The sequence below is a fragment of the Microcaecilia unicolor genome, chromosome 9 (genome assembly GCF_901765095.1).
Source record: "Microcaecilia unicolor chromosome 9, aMicUni1.1, whole genome shotgun sequence".
Lineage (NCBI taxonomy): Eukaryota > Metazoa > Chordata > Amphibia > Gymnophiona > Siphonopidae > Microcaecilia > Microcaecilia unicolor.
This window is the reverse complement of record NC_044039.1, coordinates 14,059,694-14,082,077: the sequence shown is the minus strand read 5'-3', so window position 1 is coordinate 14,082,077 and position 22,384 is coordinate 14,059,694. Positions and strand designations below refer to the sequence as shown.

At 39.6% G+C, this 22,384-nt stretch overlaps 1 protein-coding gene across 3 annotated transcripts in view; it reads left to right on the top strand.

Moving 5' to 3' along the window:
* PPP1R12A (protein phosphatase 1 regulatory subunit 12A) overlaps window positions 1–14,170 on the top strand; it is a 160,491-nt gene extending 146,321 nt beyond the window's left edge. For all 3 annotated transcript variants that reach the window (XM_030214040.1, XM_030214041.1, XM_030214039.1), the window contains 3 exons: window positions 2,227–2,274; window positions 7,497–7,547; window positions 13,142–14,170. In XM_030214040.1, the coding sequence (XP_030069900.1) occupies window positions 2,227–2,274; window positions 7,497–7,547; window positions 13,142–13,228 (186 nt within the window). In that variant the 3' untranslated portion in view covers window positions 13,229–14,170. The remainder of the gene's footprint in view (window positions 1–2,226; window positions 2,275–7,496; window positions 7,548–13,141) is intronic.
* Window positions 14,171–22,384: the final 8,214 nt, after the last annotated feature.

Here is a 22,384-nt window from a genome sequence, read left to right as displayed (position 1 = left end):
GAAATCCCCCATTATTATTGTGTTGCCCAGTTTGTTTGCGTCCCTGATTTCCTTTAACATTTCCGCATCCGTCTGTTCGTCCTGGCCAGGCGGACGGTAGTACACTCCTATCACTATCCTTTTCCCCTTTGCACATGGAATTTCAATCCACAGTGATTCCAAGGAGTGTTTTGCTTCCTGCAGAATTTTCAATCTATTTGATTCAAGGCTCTCGTTAATATACAATGCTACCCCTCCACCAATCCGATTCACCCTATCACTACGATATAATTTGTACCCCGGTATGACAGTGTCCCACTGGTTATCCTCCTTCCACCATGTTCTACACTGAAGATCATAAGATGTCCATGGTGAATTGCATATTACTACTACTACTTATCATTTCTATAGCGCTGCTAGACGTACGCAGCACTGTACACTTGAACATGAAGAGGCAGACCCTGTTCGACAAAGTTTACAATCTAATTTGGCCAGACAAACAGGACAAATAATGAATAAGAGAATTACTAAGGTGGGAATGATAAAATATGGGTACCGAACAAATGAGTAAGGGTTAGGAGAGAAAAGCAGCATCAAACTGGTGTGTGGACCAGAGTATGATGGTCCCTGCTTGCAGTTAGAACATAAATTAAGGTTAAATTTGAACAAGACTTCAGCTTTGAGTTCGGAAAATGGAGCTGACAACTGGTCAGTGTATCCCTTTTTTTACACATTCTGTATAGAATCTGATTGTGTTGTTAGATTAATGACCTACTACTACTTGACATTTCTAAAGCACTACTAGGGTTACGCAGCGCTGTACAATTTAACATAGAAGGACAGTCCCTGCTCAAAAGGAGCTTACAATCTAAAGGACACAAATTGAAAAACACATTTGGCATATCCTGAGCTGCAGAGGACTTTGTTGCTTCAACCCATATATAGATGTCAATCATTCCCATTTACCTCCGTGGTTCCCACATTGTGGGCTGTGATCTCAAATGTTATTGCAAAAATCTTGATTTGGGGTTGCAAGGTGTGGCATAGATGAAAAAAAAAGGCACATATAGCCGGCACCATATATTACAATTGCACGTTTTCAGCCTCATGAAAACAGATCAGGGAAGAGACTAGGTAGCAGCTGAAAAGAGCTAATTGCTACTACTACTACTTAACATTTCTAGAGCGCTACCAGGGTTACGCAGCGCTGTACAAAAAAACATAGGACCTCAGTTTAAATCCTGCACTGGGAGTTTTGTCAGATATCTAGCATCTGGCTAACTCTGTCATCTGCAAAGTCAACCACAGAATTGGAGAAACTGGATCCACTACAAAGGAAGTACAGAGATGGTGGAGTAGCGTGATCAACAGGACACTTCCAAGGAGACGAGAGATGGCAAAATATTCTTAAATAGTAGGAAAGACTCGACACGGCACTGTGTTTTGACAAACAATGCCTGCCTCAGGAGTGTATAAGTTAAAAACAAACACACAGTTATAAGTTTATATAACAGTATGAGATTGGCAGGTGTACATCATCATGATAAATACATATGGATCTTAATTGTAAAAATGTAGAAAGTCAGAGGTACATTAATGCAGAACATAAAGACAAAATATAAAAACCAATATTGTAATATATATATATATATATGTATATATATTAAAGAGAAAATATATATATATATATACACACACATACACACACACATATACATTTTTGAAATGTATTTTGCCATCTCTTGTCTCCTTGGTTTTTCTTGGAAGTAACTCTGTCATCTGTCCATAACCAGTCTGTAAATGAGTACCTGGCCTTAGCCGGGAGGGGTGGTGGAAAAGATGATTGGGAAGGCAATATAAACCACCCCTCTAATAGTCTGCCACGAAGTTGCCACCGAAGTGGCCGGCCTCATAAGTTGCTTGCGACTTGGTACTTGCATACAGGTATCCTTACCTTTCATGCATACCGTAAAACACATGCTTAAACATGATCGCAGAAATACTGTTTGTTCATTCTGTCAAAAACTAAGCTGCCTTAGATTGTGTTCATTTAACATGCAAGAAGCATAACTGAGCTTTCACTAAAGTAAATTTAGATCTATGATCTCTCATTTCACAACTTTGAGCAAACTGGATAGGCCATATGTTTATCTGCCTTCATTTTTCTGTGTTAAGTTTCGTGATATATTGAAATGTCAAAGTGCATGTTTATCTCATGTATCCAACTTTATCACTTTTATATTTCAGAGGCAGGAAAGGTTTGCTGACAGGTCACTGTTGGAAATGGAGAAAAGGGTGAGTTCTGTGATTATTCTAAATGTATAAAAAAAAAAACCAAACAAACAAACCCTAAAAGGCCCCAGAATCTTTTCATTTAGTGACCAGAGTAGCCACACTTTCTATTCTGATAAAATGAATACGCACAAGTCCCACCTACATTTCAAAGCAGGGTCTTGCCAGCATTCTTCCACTTTTCTCATGATTGCCCCTACCCAGCATAATAAGTGCAGATTATTATGGTTTATAAGTAGGACCTGACATCTTGCACTTCATTGTTGGAGGCAATAAAAATCTGTGGGGGGGGGGGGGGGAGATAAAGAGAGACGGTTAGCCAAGCGTCAGCTTTGGGGAGAACATGAGCCCAAAGTGGGAGGAGGGATAGAAAATTTTGCCCTCTGTATCCATCCTGCTCTCCATGCCCCTTTCCCCCACAAACTGCAAAAACCTGAGCTGGTATGGATCCCCAAGCCCCACCAGCGGAACAGGTCCTCTGCTGTTGGCCTGGCAATTGGTGCCCCATGCTTCCCTTCCCCCAAACGTGCTCAGTTTTTGCATGTGCGCTGAGGGGGAGGGGGTGCAGCATGGCAATTTGTGAAGAGTGCTGCTGACTGCCAGGCTACTAGTGGAGGACCTGTTCCCCTGGCAGGGGCTTGGGGATCCCTGGCAGACATAGCAGCAGATGGTGCCACAATTTTGGAGGGGGGGAGGGTCCCTGAACCCTGTGGCTAGGCCACTGCTGAGCAGTTATGTGTGCAGTACCCTCTTCTTCAAATCCTCCTTCGCCATAGTCTTCTATAAGACACAGTGAGTTGTCTTCCTCCTGTCAGAGTGATGACACTTTGAAACCTATGTAGCATAAGAAATGAACTGATCTAGCCAGACAGTACTAACTTCCAGAACTTCTGCGTACGTCTCAATACTTCTAGTTGTCTATAAACATCGAGCTACTGTCCTAAATGGGATAAAATAGATATTTCTAAGAAGTGACAAGTTTGGGGAAGGTTTGGACGGCTTCCTAGGGGAAGAGTCCATGGACCATTGTTGAGTTGGACTTGGGGAGAGTCCACTGTTTCTGGGATGGGCAGCGTGAAATGTGTTGTATTTTTGGGGAGGATCTTGCCGGGTATTTGTGGCCTGGATTGGCCGCTGTTGGAGGCGGGGTGCTGGGCTTGATGGACCTTTGGTCTGTCCCAGTATGGCAATACTTACGTACCTATGTAATATCCTGAAGTATAACCTCGCCACACCAGCACACATGCGAAGCCTCTTTATTTTCTGAAATTTCCTTTATTGAATAAATATAGATAGTTTACTCAGTCAGATGTTCAGAAGTATGGCACCAAGGCAACAGAGACTCCGTAATTCTGAGAACTGTATCAGTGGTTAGAGATAAAAATCTGAAGAACGGCAGCTTTATTGCAGAGGTGGGAAAATAGTTAAAACAGAAGCAAGTAGTTCAGAGCTGGGTGGCTGGAATGTGCAATATCATATTAAAAAGAATTATCAAGGTAAAAAATGAGTTTGTTACGAGGGGTTTAGCAGGACAAGTGCTGTCTGAAGCAAGATGGAGAAGGCGAGAGGCCAAGAAGGGGCTCACACAGGCTCAGGGAGGAGAAGGAAAAAGGACCAATAAGGACAGGTAGCAGGGGTGGTCCCAGAGGGCAGCCCTCAATTGGAGGGAAAGGTCATACCTAGCTGACCTCTCAGGACAGAGATAGTAAGACTGACCAGGAAATAATAGCAGGTAGACAAAACAGCCAAGCTTGGCTGAGAAAGAGTGGAGGTCTTTGCAGGAGAATAAACCACTTGTAAGATTTTAGGAAGTATTTTGTCACGGAGAGAGAGTGGTGGATACTTGGAATGCCCTCCCGCGGGAGGTGGTGGAGATGAAAACGGTAACGGAATTCTAAAATGCGTGGGATAAACATAAAGGAATCCTGTTAAGAAGGAATGGATCCTCAGAAGCTTAGCGGAGATTGGGTGGCAGCGCCGGTGGTGGGAGGCGGTGCTAGTGTTGGGCAGACTTCTACGGTCTGTGCCCTGAAAATGGCAGATACAAATCAAGGTCAGTTATACGCACAAAGCAGCACATATGAGTTTATCTTGTTGGGCAGACTGGATTGACCGTACAGGTCTTTCTCTGCCGTCATCTACTATGCTACTATGTTATGTATGTATACAAACAAGCATGGGTGACTTCATTACATGTGAAACTACATTACACACAATGCATTGCCCATATATCTTTGCAGTGAGGACTGCAGCAGTAAAAGTCCTTAGAAGTGAGAATAACAGTAAAGGTAATAAATACATTTTAGGGTCCACTATGAACTAGTGTAAGGCTGTCAAAGGACAGAACAACATATGCTGACCAAATTTGTGTGTAACCGTGTGATGTGGAACTATTGATTAAAAATGATCATGGTGATGGTAATAACAACATGACTAAATTAAGGAAATTATTAAGGGGTCTATACTTAAAACAATCTAATTACTAAGGAGAGGCTCCTGCCTGGTTAAACCATGCTGACCACTGAACATTTGCTCTGACCACATGGCACTATCTGGTTAGTAGGAAAGTCCAGAAGAGAAAACAATGGTCTGCAAGCAGCACAAAGCAGTCCACAAGGGCAGAACACGTCTTCTGTTCTGGAGGGGTTTTTACTTCCACCATTTCAAGGTCTAGCGGTGCCTGGCGTGGCCACGTTTCGCCGCCTTGGGGGCTGCAGCTGTGTGGCAAGGCATGTAGCAATGTCGATGTATTGAAGGTAGTAGATGAATAGATATTTTCCCCGATTGAATATTTTTAATCTATGTTTCTTCACTCAATGTGTAATTAAACTCTGGAATTTGTTGCCAGAGAATGTGGTAAAGGAGGTTAGCTTAGCTGAGTTTAAAAAGGGTCTGGACGGCTTTCTAAAGGAAAAGTCCATAGGCCATTATTAAATTGACTTGGAGAAAATTCACTGCTTATTTCTGGGATAAGCAGCTTAAATTGTATTGAGCTTTTTTGGGATCTTGCCATGTATTTGTGACCTGGATTGGCCACTGTTGGAAAGAGGATGCTGGGCTTGATGGACCTTTGGTCTGTCCCAGTGTGGCAATACTTATGTTATCAGAGGCTGCTATTTAGATTGCAAGTGATACTACAGTGGGATTTATTTATTTGTAGTATTTGATGTACCATCATTTTTAAAACAGTTTCATGACAGTTTGCATACCATTACCAAAATGTGTTGCTTGTATGTTCTATCTAGATGCTGCCATGTATTTAGTGAAGAGAGAATAGACATATTAAATCAGTGTAAAATAAACAGTATAAGCCAGTGTTCTTAAATGTAGCTTGTGCAGCATTCTTACCCAGTTACTAAAGATTTTTTTTCTTCAGAGTAGATGATGAATGACATTTTACTGAAACTCCTGTTTATAAGATGTAGAGAGATAATAAATACAATAGAAATGTTTTACTTAGAGTCCCATAGACTTTTAATTTTTGTGTTCTGTAATTTTTGGAACAAATTTATAAGACAAAATTATCCTTTGGCGGCTGACAAGCTTCACTGACCAAAGAGCAGAAGTGAACTGTTTTCGAACTGTTGAAACTCTACATGGCCTAATGTAGTAATCAGGGTGAATACTGCAAGCCTGTCCCCGAATCTGTGAAATTTACTTGGCACACAAGAAAACTCTCGAGTAACTGCATTGTAATAAAACTAAACCAATGGTTTGTATCTGAAAGGTGACCGGCAAGAGCCAATATCGACTAGGTGGTATGAAATAATACAAGTTTTTAAGCACAGTTGTTAATGCTGCCTGTGATTTTCTTTAAAGATCTGTCTCACCGCTGCAAACAGCTGTTCAGCTGACACACAGCAATGTATTAATGCTGCTTTTGCATTCCACTCCTTTGAATATGGCAGTAGCTTTTTTATCAGTAGTCACTGGTTTCATTTCACTAGTACAAAAATAAATTGGAATGGGTGCATAAGAGTTCTCACTTTCGGAAGGTGCGTGGGTTAAATGCAAGCTTTTTTTTTTTGGGGGGGGGGGGGGGGAGTTGCTTTTTGACAGTGTGCCTGCCATGCATATTAAGCTGCTGCTTGAATTTCACTTGCACATCTTTGCTTTTGGTGCTGGGTGTTGCTGGGTGCATAATTGTTTGTGCATAGATACCTGTAGCTGTAATGTCCTCCAAAATAAAGTAAGTTACTTTCGGGTCCTTTTATGAAGGTGCGCTGAAAAATGGCTTGCTGTAGTGTAGGAGCGGGTTTTGGGCGCATTTTTGCCGAAAATGGACGTGCAGCAAAATCAGAATTACCGTGCGTCCATTTTGGGTCTGAGACCTTATTGACGTAGTGGTAAAGACTCACGCGATAACCGGGTGGTAATGACCTATGCGCATCAAGTGCCACTTGGCGCGCATCGGAAAATAAAAATGATTTTTTCAGACGCTTGTATCGGACGCGTACCAAAAAATGAAATTACCAGAAGAGCCATGCGGTAGCTGTGCGGGTAACTCCATTTTGGCACACGGGCATGCGTAGATGCTTACGCGGCTCAGTAAACTGGCCCCCTTTAAAAATAAAACCTAAGGATTAATATAAACTTGTTTCTGTCTGGAGCAAATGTACCGGAAAGTAAATATTTTTTTTTGTATAAATTTATAATAGGTTTGTATTGATTTGAATTAAATAGCTATTCACTGGCATTATAAATCCTCTGGTCATGTGTGTGTATGTTTACTTTGTAAATAGCATTTGTTCACAGCTCTTAGTCATTGTGGGACATTAAGCCCTTAACTCACAGTTAGTGTGAACCAACAGTGCTACCGCAAAACGTGTTAACACATTTTGTGGTGTTTTGCCTATTAGCGTGTGGTATCCCGCGCATTACCTGTTTTTTAAAAATATTTTTAGGAGAGGGCACATCATGGATGAAGAGTGGGCAATCCTGCATTATGCAGCAAGCATGATAGGATTAGTGCACACTAACTGGAGAACACGGGGTTAACACAGGATAGCGCCAGTGTTAATTTTTGCAGGTACTGTGCACTAAAGATGACAGCACACAACCTGCAAAAAAAAAAAAAAAAAGCAGCCCTACAAAGTGCTATGTTAAATCTGGGCTTAGTGCACAGGACAGTCCCACACTGGACCGCGCTAAGCTCAGGTGTAAATGGGCCCCTGTATTGGGCTTTCATTTTTCTAAAACTCACTGAATTTCTGTTTTTGATTCAGGAAAAAAGGGCTTTGGAAAGACGGATATCGGAAATGGAGGAAGAGCTTAAAGTAAGTGCACGTGATTTTCATGCAGTTTTGTGCCCAGCATTATTTCGGTAAATTGAATTTATAAGAATTCAGTTTTCTGTTCAGGTTATGAAAACTCTTACACCTAAATACATTAAGAGGAAATCTTAGATGTTAAAGGGACTCCAGGTGTCGATTTAGGTTGAACTTCAGTCATGACCATACAGGCTTGTACATCTTGTTTAGGACATAACTTTAGTCGATTTTTCTGTGGCTTGAGACTTGCTGTCAACCAAAAACTTTTGGGCTGGAATACAGCCTCCCATAAAACATGCTGAAGTGTAGTAATGTTCCTACTGCCACTTCCCGAGAGGGTTTAAGAGCAACTGGCTGCACTAAACCTACAAAGTCCCCAGAACTTTTGAACAACTAACTTTTCATATGAGTCTCTCTTCGTCTTATGGTTTGTAGTGCGGGCATGTTAAGTTTGCAGGGTAAGCTGCCTGACTTTTTTTTTTTAAGATGTTTTTATTTTCTTGCTTCAGGGTGAGGACACCCTTGTTAATTTAATTGGCTTACTTATATTTTAAGTGTAGCCCCATATTTTGGGGATGGGGCTTGTTTAGGGACCAAAATGTTGCACATCTAAATCTGCATGCTGCTGAATATATAGAGGACAATTTTCAAAACTGTGCAGATAGGTGGAAAGTCAGGGGCTGATGCTCAAAACTACCGCCAGCATTAACATGGAGTTAACATCAGGTTTACGCGCATGTTGAGCGCTGAATGCTGAAATGGTTTCAGCACGGGTTTTACGTCATGCTGAAACCATTACCTCAGAGTGCATTAAAATGCATTTAAATGCATGTTCATGTGTTCGTTGCCCACCCTGCAGCCATGCTTAAAAAAAAATAAATTTTGTGCATGTTTAGTGCAGGAAACATTATGCCAGGTTCAGGGCAGCATACAAGGATTGGATAAGAGGAGCAGGTGACTAGCACAGGGAGAGGAGCCACCATTATGCAGATGAGAGCACCCAGAGGCAGGAACAAGTGGGTATCACTCCTGCCTCCTTCCAGGTATGGGTTCAGGGGGCCTTAGGTTGGGGTTGCAGGGTGGGGTGGGGCAGTAGATTACCAGTAGCCTTCGGAAGATGGTTAGGTCTTGCGTTGTTTTTATGGCCTTCGGTAGTGCGTTCCATAGCTGTATGCAGATGTATGTGGATTAATATTTTAGCCCTTTACAGATTAAGGAATGAGCGTGATGATCTGTTTGCATTCCTAATAGGCAAGTCTATAAGGTCTGACATATAGGTCGGAGCTTCTCCATGAACGATTTTGTGGACCAGGGTTCAAACTTTGAACGCAATTCGTTCTTTTAGTGGGAGCCAGTATAGTTTTTCTCTTAGGGGTTTGGCGCTTTCGTATTTCGCTTTCCCAAATATGAGTCTGGCTGCTGTGTTTTGAGCGGTTTGAAGCTTCTTAATGATTTGTTCTTTTGCATCCGGCATAAATGGCATTGCAGTAGTCTAGATGACTTAGCACCATTGATTGTACTAGGCTGCGGAGTACTTCCCTTGGGAAGAAAGGTTTGATTCTTTTAAGTTTCCACACTGAATAGAACATTTTCTTTGCTGTATTTTTCGCATGGTCTTCGAATGTGAGATTTCGGTCAATTGTGACTCCCAGAATTTTCAGGCTGTCTGAGACCGGAAGGGTGTAGTCTGGGGTGTTTATGGTATTGGGTTTGTTTGTGTTGTATTGTGAGGACAGGGTGAGACATTGTGTTTTTTCTGCGTTTAGCTTTAGTTGGAATGCGTCCACCCACGAGTTCATTATTTGGAGGCTGTGTGTGATTTCATTTGTGATTTCGGTTATGTTTTGTTCGAACGGGATGTATATCGTGACATCGTCTGCATAGATGTACAGGTTGAGTCCTTGGTTGGATAGCGATTTGGCTAAATGTGTCATCATTAAGTTAAAAAGGGTTGGTGAGAGCGGTGTTCCTTGTGGTGCTCCGCATTTGCCTTGCATGTTGTGGTGGAGCTTACTTGAGTGTGTTAAGTGGGATGGTGAGCAGTCGGATTAATCGATTTAAAAAGAATTTTGTATCCTTTGTGAATGAGACATCGCATTAGTTTATAAGCCTGTGGGGGACAGAGAAATGCATTTGATGCAGTAGGTAGCTTACCTCGAGCGCCAAATGAAAAGGCACAAACTTAAATCCAAATAGAGTACGGCCAGAAAGAACTGTAAACGTGAGAAGTTCTCTATAAAAGCAGCAGCACTAAACAGCAGAGAATTTTTAGCATATCGAATACTTGTCATAGCAAAAGAAATACAAATGTACTTAGCAATGCTTTTACCCTACTCCAGCGGTTCCCAAACCTGGTCTTGGAGGCACCCCAGCCAGTTGGGTTTTCAGGATATACACAATTTTTTTTTGTTACATTTGTACCCCGCGCTTTCCCACTCATGGCAGGCTCAATGCGGCGGGCAATGGAGGGTTAAGTGACTTGCCCATAGTCACAAGGAGCTGCCGGGAATCAAACTCAGTTCCTCAGTTCCCCAGGACCAAAGTCCACCACCCAATGAATATCCATGAGTGATTTGCATACCAAGGAGGCACTGCATGCAAATCTTTCTCATGAATGTTCATTGTGGATATCCTGAAAACCTGACTGGCTGGGGTGCTTCCAGGAGCAGGTTTGGGAACTCCTGCCCTACGCAAAAACAACTTAGTTTATATCTGTTCCATTTGGGATTCATATTTCAGTACTGTTTGCTGATTCCAGAGTTGTTGCTTATCCAGAATTGGAATTAGCACTTTTTTACCATTATGTGGATGCCACAGAAATAGCTCTAACTGGATTGGAAAGTCACCACATAAATGCATGAGAATATAAATACTACTACTTAACATTTCTAGAGCGCTACTAGGGTTACGTAGCGCTGTACAATTTAACAAAGAGAGACAGTCCCTGCTCAAAGAGCTTACAATCTAATAGACAAGTGAACGGTCGGTCCAATAGGGGCAGTCAAATTGGGGCAGTCTGGATTCACTGAACGGTGCCGAACGCAGCATTGAAGAGGTGGGCTTTAAGCAAAGACTTGAAGACGGGCAGGGAGGGGGCTTGGCGTAAGGGCTCAGGAAGGTTGTTCCAAGCTTAGGGTGAGGCGAGGCAGAATGAGTGGAGCCTGGAGTTGGCGGTGGTGGAGAAGGGTATTGAGAGGAGGGATTTATCCTGTGAACGGAGGTTACGGGCGGGAACGTAAGGGGAGATGAGGGTAGAAAGATAGTGAGGGGCAGCAGACTGAGTGCATTTGTAGGTAAGAAGGAGAAGCTTGAATTGAATGCGGTATCTGATTGGAAGCCAGTGAAGTGACCTGCGGATAGGGGTGATATGAGTATATCGGTTCTGGCAGAATATGAGACGTGCAGCAGAGTTCTGAACAGATGTAGTCATTTTAAATGTGGGTATTTTAATGAACCAATCTGAATTAGGTGTTTTTTTTTAGTTAGATGAGCATCATTTATTGTTCATAACCCATCTCTGTCCTTAATTACTGCATGTAAAATTAAGATCTCTGAATTTACCTGTGCCTGATTGTGACTTCTATGTGACTGTTGTGAAACACACACTTGACTAGTGGTGGTTGATCTTTACATTTGGATAATGTGCTAGTCTTTTAGGTCATTCCTGCCCCCCAGCAGCACACACTGCTTTTAAGTGATGCCAACATGTTTCAGAATGACTCAGAGCAAGGAGTGGAGGAATGGCCTAGTGGTTAGGGTGGTGGACTCTGGTCCTGGGGAACTGGGAAATTGGGTTCGATTCCTACTTCAGGCACAGGCAGCTCCTTGTGACTCTGGGCAAGTCACTTAACCCTCCATTGCCCCATGTAAGCCGCATTGAGCCTGCCATGAGTAGGGAAAGCGCAGGGTACAAATGTAACAAAAATAAAATAGATACTATTGGAGATTCTACATGGAATGTTGCTATTCCACTAGCAACATTCCATGTAGAGAGCTGCGCAGGCTTCTGTTTCTGTGAGTCGTCCTGCACGTACGTGCAGGACATCAGACTCACAGAAGCAGAAGCCTGCGCGGCCACATTGGTGATGTGCAAGGGCCGACTTCTACATGGAATGTTGCCTAGTGGTTAGTGTGGTGGACTTTGGTCCTGAGGAACTGAGTTCGAGTCCCACTTCAGGCACAGGCAGCTCCTTGTGACTCTGGGCAAGTCACTTAACCCTCCATTGCCCCAGGCACAGGCAGCTCCTTGTGACTCTGGGCAAGTCACTTAACCCTCCATTGCCCCAGGTACAAATAAGTACCTGTATATGTAAGCCGCATTGAGCCTGCCATGAGTGGGAAAGCGCGGGGTACAAATGTAACAAAAAAAAAAAAAAATTATCCCCTGAAAGTGGTTAGCATTTTCAGAATGTGGCCAGTGGCCACTGTGACACTGTTTCCCCTGATGAGCTTGAGCTGCACAGGGCTTGTACTGCTGCCCTTTGGAAAAACTGGGAGTATGGTCATTATGAGTGGTTAGGCAGGGAGAGCTGGACACCATGGCGTTTCAGTGGCCATGCCTAGAGTTACAAAAATGCCATGAAGAGCGATCTCTTACTCCAATAAATCATAATAAATACTAAATTAAAATATTTATGTAGCCTTTGATGGTACAAGTATAGCTTATAATACCTACATCATAATAAAAGCATAACAATAGTAAAGTGACCAAATGTCAACATCTCTCTATATAAAAGGCAACACCAACGTTCTATGAAGCCTCCAGCCGGAAGTGTGAAGGGGGCGAGATATCCGGTTTCCCTATGAGTGTCTGCCCCGCCCTCTCTGTAACACAGTCAGTGAAGGAAAACAGCAGAGCAGGAAATCAAATCGCTGGCTCTGTAACAGTGAAGGACTCAGAGGGGGGAGGGGAGAGAGGCCAGAGGGCAGGGACACACACACTCCCACATGCACACAGAAGAAAACATTGCTAGCCCCCGTTTCATTTGCATCAGAAACGGGGCTTTTTTACTAGTAATAAATAAAACAATGAGGTAAATTTGGTGATATGATGCACAGTGTTAGTAATGTAAACATTAAAACAGCACAGCTGAATATTCATATAACAAATACGATAAACGTCTGCAGAATATAGACGAAACATAACAATTTAGTTGCAGAAATGAGGTGCGACTCATAGGAACAAGGGTATATAGCTTTTTAAGTATCATGGGTAGAGGAGTGTGGTAGCCGTGTTAGTCCACTCTTAAGGTTATCAATAGAAATCAAACAAAATAAAACATGGAAAAGAAAATAAGATGATACCTTTTTTATTGGACATAACTTAATACATTTCTTGATTAGCTTTCGAAGGTTGCCCTTCTTCGTCAGATCGGAAATAACATTTGCTTATTTCCGATCTGACGAAGAAGGGCAACCTTCGAAAGCTAATCAAGAAATGTATTAAGTTATGTCCAATAAAAAAGGTATCATCTTATTTTCTTTTCCATGTTTTATTTTGTTTGATTTCTATTGATAAGTATCATGGGTAATTGTTAAGCCTTTTACCTTGTTTACATTTTTTAATGACTAATAATTTTTTTCTTTTTTTTTTTTGACAGATGTTACCAGACCTGAAAGCAGATAACCAGAGGCTAAAAGATGAAAATGGGGCTTTGATCCGAGTTATAAGCAAACTTTCTAAATAGGTTTACTGCAGCAGGAAGGAAATGGCATTGCACATACACAGAGACTCCAGTGGTGGTCACTGGGAGATTCCTTGGAGACTGGGGTTTTCAGATATCCTGCCGAACACTCTTACCTGTGTGTAGTGGTTTCATGTTAACATGCAGCTGGTGAGAAGAGAAAATGACGGAGATATCGTGTTTACAGCTCCAGTGTAAAAGGAACATATTCAGGGCCACAGATGCCTCTGATATTTAACCAGTAAAGCCTTAGATGTACATAAACACTTTTTGCATAAAAAAGTGATGTTTTCAACTCTCACAGAAGACAGTTACCTGATAAAGGTTTTTGTTGTGCCACAGTTCCTTTGAGAGGTTTTTTTTTTGTTTTGTTTTTTTTATTCGCTCCATCTTTCCTTCTAACTGGGTTGTGCTCTTCTTTAAATGCCCATGTGCCAGGTAATTTTATTATTCTTGTACAGTGTTCACCGCTTTCCAGTGTGCAGAAACCATATTTGTACTAAAATGACATCTCGCTGTAGCAAGCCGGAACTGTCTAGTCGGATAGGTTTGAAACATTTTGCTTTTATCATTTGTGCAATATCGCATTCATTTCCAACAAAATGCTTTAAAGTAATTTAAAACTAAGAGTTGCTTTACACCTTTTCTGCATTGCTAGATCACTTTCGTTTTCAGGAAGATTTATAATACAAGCCAGTAGATAAAGTAATCTTCACTTTCATTTTAGCAGGTACTGAGTGATACTGTGTGTATATATGTGTCTATGTATATGTGTGTGTATATAAATTATATAATATATGTATCTGTGCAGATATATATATTACCATTTTGGATTTTTCTACACTATGATGTGGCATGCTTGAAAGTCCTCTATTGCAAGTGTCTGTCAGTTGCAGATTGAACTAATTCATGATAGTGTGCTAGCAAAGTTCATTAATTTTTATGCTGTAAATCTGAAAATACAGTCTATTATGTGGAACCCTGTCTTTAAAAAGGCAAAACTAGAGTTCTGGGTGTTTCTCCCCATTTTTGTGTAATGACTGTTTCATCACAGTTCACAAATTTATCCGAGTGTAGTCCTAAATCATTGTTCCAGCCAAAGGAATGTCACCGAGTTGTTTGAAAACTTAGCTCCGTAAACTCCTTTGAACACTTCAGTACACCTTTACTGCCGTATGAAGAAGCATCTGGTTTGGCTAATTTGATCGTGTCGTATGTTTCGGTGGCTGCCTGATATACCCCCCTATACAAACACACACACATATATACACGGACTCTTAAGTGAAGATTGCTTTTGCTAGACCAGACACCTTTTCGAGGTCTCACTAAATCATGCCACCTGTGACATCTTACTGGTACCTTTTAGACTGTCACCCGAAAACCACTGAATGGTGCAAAGCTTGCAGTAGTTGTTGTATTATTGATTATATTGTATACTGCATTTAATGTGAATTTTGTACCCTTTCATTTAAAAAGGTCATTGTGATCTACTGCCTCCTTTGTTTTTTTTTGTTTGTTTTGAAATTTGGACCCTGTGTTGTCCTCCTTTCTGTTAATTGGTTTCTGAAGGTATCAGGTCACACTCTTGCTACCAGCCTCAGGATTCTTGATTTATAAAGGTACATTGATAGATGGATATATTTTTTGTTGTAGTAATTTGGTGTGCAGAAGTGGGTCAGTGGAGAGAGGACTTCATAGTCACGTCCTCCATGTGAATGGTTGTGGCATAGAGCTGTTGCGAGACCGTGAATTATGGGCTATATTTTGATAAAGTTTGGATGCCTGTGAAGAATGATTAAATACATGTTTCTAATATTTTAGTGTTTTATATTTAGGTTATTTATTCTTTATATCGAAAACGGCTACTGTGTTATGTTTTTATTGGTAGTCTTGAGCAGACCTTTTATCTTCATGGAGCTAATTACAAAGCCCATTATTTTGGGGAAAGATGTATTTTGACATATATAAATAAAACGAATAAAACTATTTTACCTGTGTAAGTTTTTTGTTTGTTTTTTTAACTGAGAATTTAATCCATGTTTTAGTTTAATATTTATATCCAAACATATGAGTAGAAATTGCATTTGTACATAAAATTCAAGGTTGTTTCAAAAGATTTAATTGGATACTAAGTTGCATGTAAATATATAAATGCAGTTGGTAATAAACATTTAAAAACCCTGCAGTTGATTTAGCAGATTGGCTGTGAAGTCTGGATAAGCAGTTTTGGTTCTAGGAGGTGACATATTATGAAATATCATTGCAGTAGACCAGTAATTCCCAAACCTGTCCTGGGAACCTCAGCCAGTCAGGTTTTCATGATACTCACAGTGAATATTCATTTACTACCAAACACAGGGTACATTCTCAATAATTAGTCACAATGTTTCAAAATATCAGTACTCCTTGACTAATACAATATATGTTTTTACTAATACAATATATGATTTCTCAAACTCAAAACTCATAGTTATGTGTATTAAAATTTACAATCTTGTAGAAATTTTGGGTATGTCTGATACATCACCTCCCACCCATTACTCGTGCATTTTATTTACAAACTGACCCAAGGGGAGTAGAAAAATTTCCTCAAGAGGGTGGAGAGATGAATTTAACTACTTTTTTGGAATCAACTCTGGAGGTCGTTACGAGGAGAGCTACTTTATTAGTTACTTTTGCTTTGGAGATTGATAGGGAATGCAGTTCTGAGGCTTTCATTAAGACATTTGGATTCAAACTTTCTGGGTTCTAAAATAAGGATCTATTCTGATTTATCAAGAGAGACTCAAAAGTGGCGCAAGGCCTTTTTGGCTTTGCGCACAAGAACTTTGGCAATAGGAGTTAGTTTCCTGTTGAAATTTCCTTGTGTTTGTAGAATTGTATTTCAATGTAAACAATACCAATTTTTTGAACCCAAACAGTTGGAGGAGTTTATAATAAGTAAGGGGGAAGTAAATGTTAAGGTGTAATCCAATATGAACACTGATTAACCAGAATTGGTAGAACAACCCAAGACGAGGGCTTCATTTATGTACTCTGTTCTTACTGATTTATTTCTTTTTAGATTATTTGAAAAATCTTTCATCTTGGATCAATTTCTGTTAACTTGTGGTCGGTCAAATGTTTAAAAATTAGTAGTAAGGAATCCTATTTTGGTTATATGATTTCTAAATTGTGTATTATCATTCATAAATGTGAAGTTATGTTTGTTAAAAGCCTAATAAAATTTAAAAAAAATTTACAATCTTTATTATGAAATCACTCTAATCTAACAATAAAATACTCTCTATCACATACTCTCACAATATCCTACCCTCTCCACACAGCGCATTCTACAAATGTTGCTATCAACAATTTAAAAGCAATATAAGCTCTTTGAGCAGGGACTGTCCTATGTTAAATTGTACAGCGCTGCATAACCCTAGTAGCGCTTTAGAAATGTTAAGTAGTAGTAGTAATATATTGTCTAACACTTGTTTATTTATTGCCTTTGTATCCCACATTTTCCCACCTCTTTGCAGGCTCAATGTGGCTTACAATGTGTCGTCATTCGTAGATAGTTGGTTAGAAGATAAATTAGTGTTACATAGAGAACCGCATAAACGAGATTAGGCAGTAAATATAAGTGGAAAACACTACTGATGATAGGTAGGTTGGGATGCCATAGAAAATAACGTAGTCTAAATTCAAACAAGTAGATTTCAGCAAAAAAAACAAAAACATTGGATACATGTACGGTTGTAGAGTATAGCATTTTTGGTTACTGTTCTTATTGGTATGCCTTGTTGAATAGGTGTTCCTGATTTGAGGAAATAAGAACAGTGGGAATTATATTGTGAAATGGGTCATCATTTTGGAACACTTGATGATTGTGTTATAGCTGTTCTGACTTCGATCAATAGTACTGGAGAAGGACATTTGTAGAATGCGCTGTGTGGAGAGGGTAGGATATTGTGAGAGTATGTGATAGAGAGTATTTTATTGTTAGAGTGATTTCATAATAAAGATTGTAAATTTTAATACACATAACTATGAGTTTGGAGTTTGAGAGAAATAATATATTGTATTAGTCAAGGAGTATTGATACAATGAATATTCATGAGATTAGTTTGCATACACTGCTTCTTTAGTATGCAAATCGATATCGTGCCTATTCATTGTGGGTATCTTGAAAACCTGACTGGCTGGGGTTCCTCTAGGACAGATTTGGGAATCCCTTGTTGATGATCAGTTTTATTTGGATGCAGAATGGGACAAGCTGTGATATTGCACTACGGGATTCTGATTAGGTTGTCCATCATCAGTGTGCTGTAAGATAGAAAAAGCAGGTCCACAAAGCCAGAAGACCTTGCCCGTCAGTAAGTTTCTGAGTAAAGTATTTTGTGGTGAGCCCAAATTGGTTTTGACTGTTGTCTTAGCACTGAACCATTTCTTTCGTAGCTCTCTGCTTACAGCAAGTTGAAAACTGCGCGTTTTTTTTTCTTGTTCTTTGCCTCACACTTAAATATATACAGTTACACAAGGACATTTTGTACTGAATTTTTTACACTGATTTGTGGACTTGGAATATGCAGTAATTTTGATTACCTTTGAAAAGGTTCAGGGAAATTTCTTGGAAGCTGTTTAGAGAATCCAAAAATACCTTGTAATCTAAATTGGTGTAGGATGAGTATTGCTGGTCTCATGTGCTTTTAAAATCTTGCCTATCAGGTGGTGGGTACACATTTCTTAAATTCATGAGTTTGGGAGCTTAACTCCCATCATACAGGTAGTAAAATGTCCCTGCTAGAACTAGCCATTAAAAAAAACAAACAAACCAGCAGATTGCAAAAGGATTGAAGATTAGGAAGTCCAATGTATTCACCACAATAAAACAATGAATAAATAAAACCCTGACATGGCCCTCAGGGGCTTTTAAACTGTCAAATACATAAAAAGCATGTTAATATAAATCAATAACAGTAATGACAGATCAGAGCCATAGAACATGCATCTATAAAGCTAAGCATAACAGAAAATAAAACTATATAAAATGACAAACAGAAGGGTCAGTGATGGGTATATATTACGACCAACTTTAAATTCAAGAATAACTCACAAATAGGGTACCATTAATATAAGCATACAGTTGTATTGTGAGAGAGCAAACAAATATACATATATATCGCATACTACAGAGGTGTGTTGAAAAAGTATCGCCTACTGGTTTCACAAACTGTAATACAAACAGATTAGAAGTTAATCCCATTTTATTTCCAAATCAGGCAAAAAAAGCTTCAGAAAAAAAACATATCCAGAAAAAAACATAATGCACATACCTCCTTGTTCAAACAGCAGCAGCGTGTGGTGAATCTGCCATTCTGTTGTTTGGGCTGCTTTTATATAGAAGCTGCTAGGAGGTCAGAGGTCATGAAAAAAAAAAAGAAAGAAATATACCACCATGTACATGGCAAATTAAATGTAGTGGTATGAGACCTAATTCAAAAAGGAGCTAATAGTATTTATTAAGGACTTCAAAAATAACAACAACAAAAAAAAAAAGGCCACGAGAACTATGTATTCCAATCTGTGCATTCCAATGATGTCATTACGTGGAAATGATATCATTGGGTCGATGAACATTGGGGGCAAGCTTTAAAACTAACACATTAAATGACTAGAAACCTATTAAACAATACAGAGGAATATTGAAAAATATATATGCATAATAACATAAAAGCATATCTGCAAAAAACAAAGCATAAATAATAGTACTTGCTGAAAAATATAAAAAATATTACAAACAATGTTAATAAATAATGCATAAATAGTCAAACAGAAAAATAGATAATAAAAAAAGGAGGTACAGTAAAAACTCAAAGAATACAGACAGATCAATCTAGATATTCAGACCATTGGGTACAACTGTTTTGAAATTTAAAGATAAGCCTTTGTTCAGTCTGAAGCAGAAGTCTGTCCACATCTCCAGAAGTCCAGGTTGCCAAAGCAAAAAATTTGTAATCCTCAAATACATGTTCTGCTTGAAGTGAATGTTCTACAACTGAATGTTCTCAATTTTCCTTTTTATAGCACTCTGTGTTGAATAATTCTTGTATTAAAACTGCATTTGTTTTTTCCAATGTACATTAAATCACAGGGGCAGATGGCTGCGTAGAGGATTCCAGTTGCAAAAATGTGATCTACAAGTCAATCTACGTGTCAGGATTCTCTTACCTCTGTACCGAATGGTAGAATTCCCTCCTGAAATTCATCAGAAGGGAACCTAATTATTTAATATTCCAGAAATCCCTTAAAGCCTCTTTAAGCAATTTCTCACGGATGATCATAATCAATTTAAACCCAAATTGTACAATTATTCAATGTCTCAGTTCCATTCTTAATTGTTATACATGGATGGCTATAAATTGTTTCCAAATTACATATGTAATTACTCAATCCTCATTTATTTTGTTATTACTACTTAATGTATACTATCCCGCATCTTTTTGTACTGTTAATCACAATAAGTTAGTCATGTTGAACCTGATCTCTTGAGGATTATGTGGGATATAAATGAAATAAAAATGTATGACAAAAGGGCTCAGTTTACTATGGTGCGATAGCGTTTTTAGCGCTTGCTGAATATTAGCTAATGCTAGACACCCATATATCCCTATGAATGTCTCTAGCATTAGCACACGCTAATTTTTAGCATGTGCTAAAAATGTTAAGTTTGTTTTAGTAAACAGGGTCTTTAATTTCCAGATTGACAGAGCATCTTCCATATTTGAAGTGACTCTCAGGCAATTTTCTTCCAGATGCAATGTTGGATGGTAGGGTAGAAGGTACCAATATGTCCTGCAAATTTTTCTCTCTTTATCAGATGTAATATCCTTTGGGCTGACCTAAGGTTCAGGGAAATTCAGAGGATTGTGAAAATTACAAGAGGACCTTACGAGACTGGTCGTCTAAATGGCAGATGACATTTAATGTGAGCAAGTGCAAAGTGATGCATGTGGGAAAGAGGAACCCGAACTACATAATGCAAGGTTCCACATTAGGAGTCACAGACCAAGAGAGGGATCTAGGTGTTGTCGTTGATACGTTGAAACCTTTTGCTCAGTGTGCTGCGGCAGCTATGAAAGCAAATAGAATGTTTCTTGGGGTTTCAGACCACTGATCGTGCATTTGGTTCTTGAATGGAGACTACCCATCCCAGAAAACCACTACTGGTCTAAGAGTAGTGGAATGGTTTTCATTTTTTTTTTTTGGGGGGGGGGGGGGGGGGGGGAATGAGGAAACCAAGCTTCATCCCATAGCTCCCACACTCAGTTCTTCATTTTACATTTACACTTATTTTTTTAAAATAAGAATATAAGTATTTTTAACAAAATATTCCCAGGCCAATAAAACTTTCTCCTAACAATGGGTGTAGAGCAGAAGAAAGATATTGTGCTTTATAACTCGCTGTTTACTACCTCTTTTCAGAAACTTTGAGACATTGAGAACATATTCTACATTCCCTGGCTGAAGGGTGAAGTTAATTATGGTCATGTTATGTGCAAAATTAGTCCCTTCTAGTCTGCTTAATGCAGTGATTCGCAAACCTGTCTTGGGGTAATGCCAGCCGGTCAGATTTTCAGCATATCCACAATGAATATTTGTGAGAGAGATTTGCATACCAAAGAGGCAGCGTATGCAAATTGATCTCATGAATATTTATCGTGGATATCCTGAAAACCTAACTGGCTGGAGTTACCCCTCAGGACAGGTTTAGGAATCGCAGATTTAATGTGTTACAAGAGAAAATCTTGTGCAATTGGAAGCAAATTCCTCCTTTGCCTTGTCTTTTGTTGTTGTTTTTCTTTATGTAGATGATGATCAATAGACAGGTCACTTCTGTTTTTACTCCAGCAGGTGGCACCAACTAGCCTTTTCAATTCAGTTTAATAGAGGAGTGAAACAAGTGTTGATGGAGAAATAGGTTGCCCCTTTCTTTTAACTTGATACACAGCTCTAAGCACTATAGACATCCTTTGATATCACCAAGGGCTGGAACTGGTGATCTTGGAAGTAGTTTGGGAATCAAATGTCCTTTTTATAGATATGTTAAATAAATTAAAATAATAGAAAGCATTACCTTTTTTTTTTTACCAGCTGCAAGATTCAAATTTAAATACAGATTGGCCTCATCTTCATGGAATGAAACTTTTTTTTAATTATCAATTTTTATTGAAAGTTTACAGAAATTCAACGTTCTGATCTTCAGTGTGAGGCTTGGGCCTGCTTATTACAGCCTTGCATTTTTTTTAGGATTGGCATCTCAATCATATTAAATTTCATTGATTTTTGAAAACCTGCCTATTTGAAGGATTTGTGGAATTTATTATGCTTTTAATTTCCTGTTGGTGCATGGTTTGTTGATGTTACATCCTAGAAATGTCTGGTACATCTTTGTGTAATCTGCATTGAACTTTTTGGTAAATAGTTTGGTTAAGAGATGCAACATAGAGTCCTTTTTTTATTACCCTGTTCTTCATGACCATGTATGATAGCCCTACATGTGGTGTCATTACTACTAATACTACTACTTATTTCTATAGCTACTAGGAGTTCCTGGGGAGGAGTGTAGGAGGAGAAGAATGGAGAGATCCCGAGGAGCTGCAGAGTGAAGGCACTTGTAAGTCAATAAAAGGAGTTTGAACAGTAGGTGGAAATGGATAATGAGCCAATGAAGTGACTTGAGGAGAGGGCTAATGTGAGTGTAGCAACACTGGTGTAGTGTAAGTCCTGCAGCAGAACTTTGAACAGGTTGAAGGGGAGAGAGAGATGGTTTAGTGGGAGACCTGTGACAAGCTTTGCACCATACCATAGCTCTGCATAGACAGCTTTACACATGTGCAGTAGGCACTAAACCAAGCAACTGTTGGCAAAGCCCCTTCAGTCTCATTTTGTCTGTGGCCCATTAGCAGTGCTTGTGAAATTTTTCCCCCTCCCCCCTTTAAGTGCTCTGCATGTAACTTATCACTGCCTGGGAATTAGAGCAATAAGCATTGTTCAATATACTCACACAAGCATGTTAACTACTAGTTTCTACCATAGGATCTTTTCACACAACTCTGGAACTATTTTAATGGTGAAGCACAAACGCTGGGGCTGACTGAGGAATGTGTGGAATTC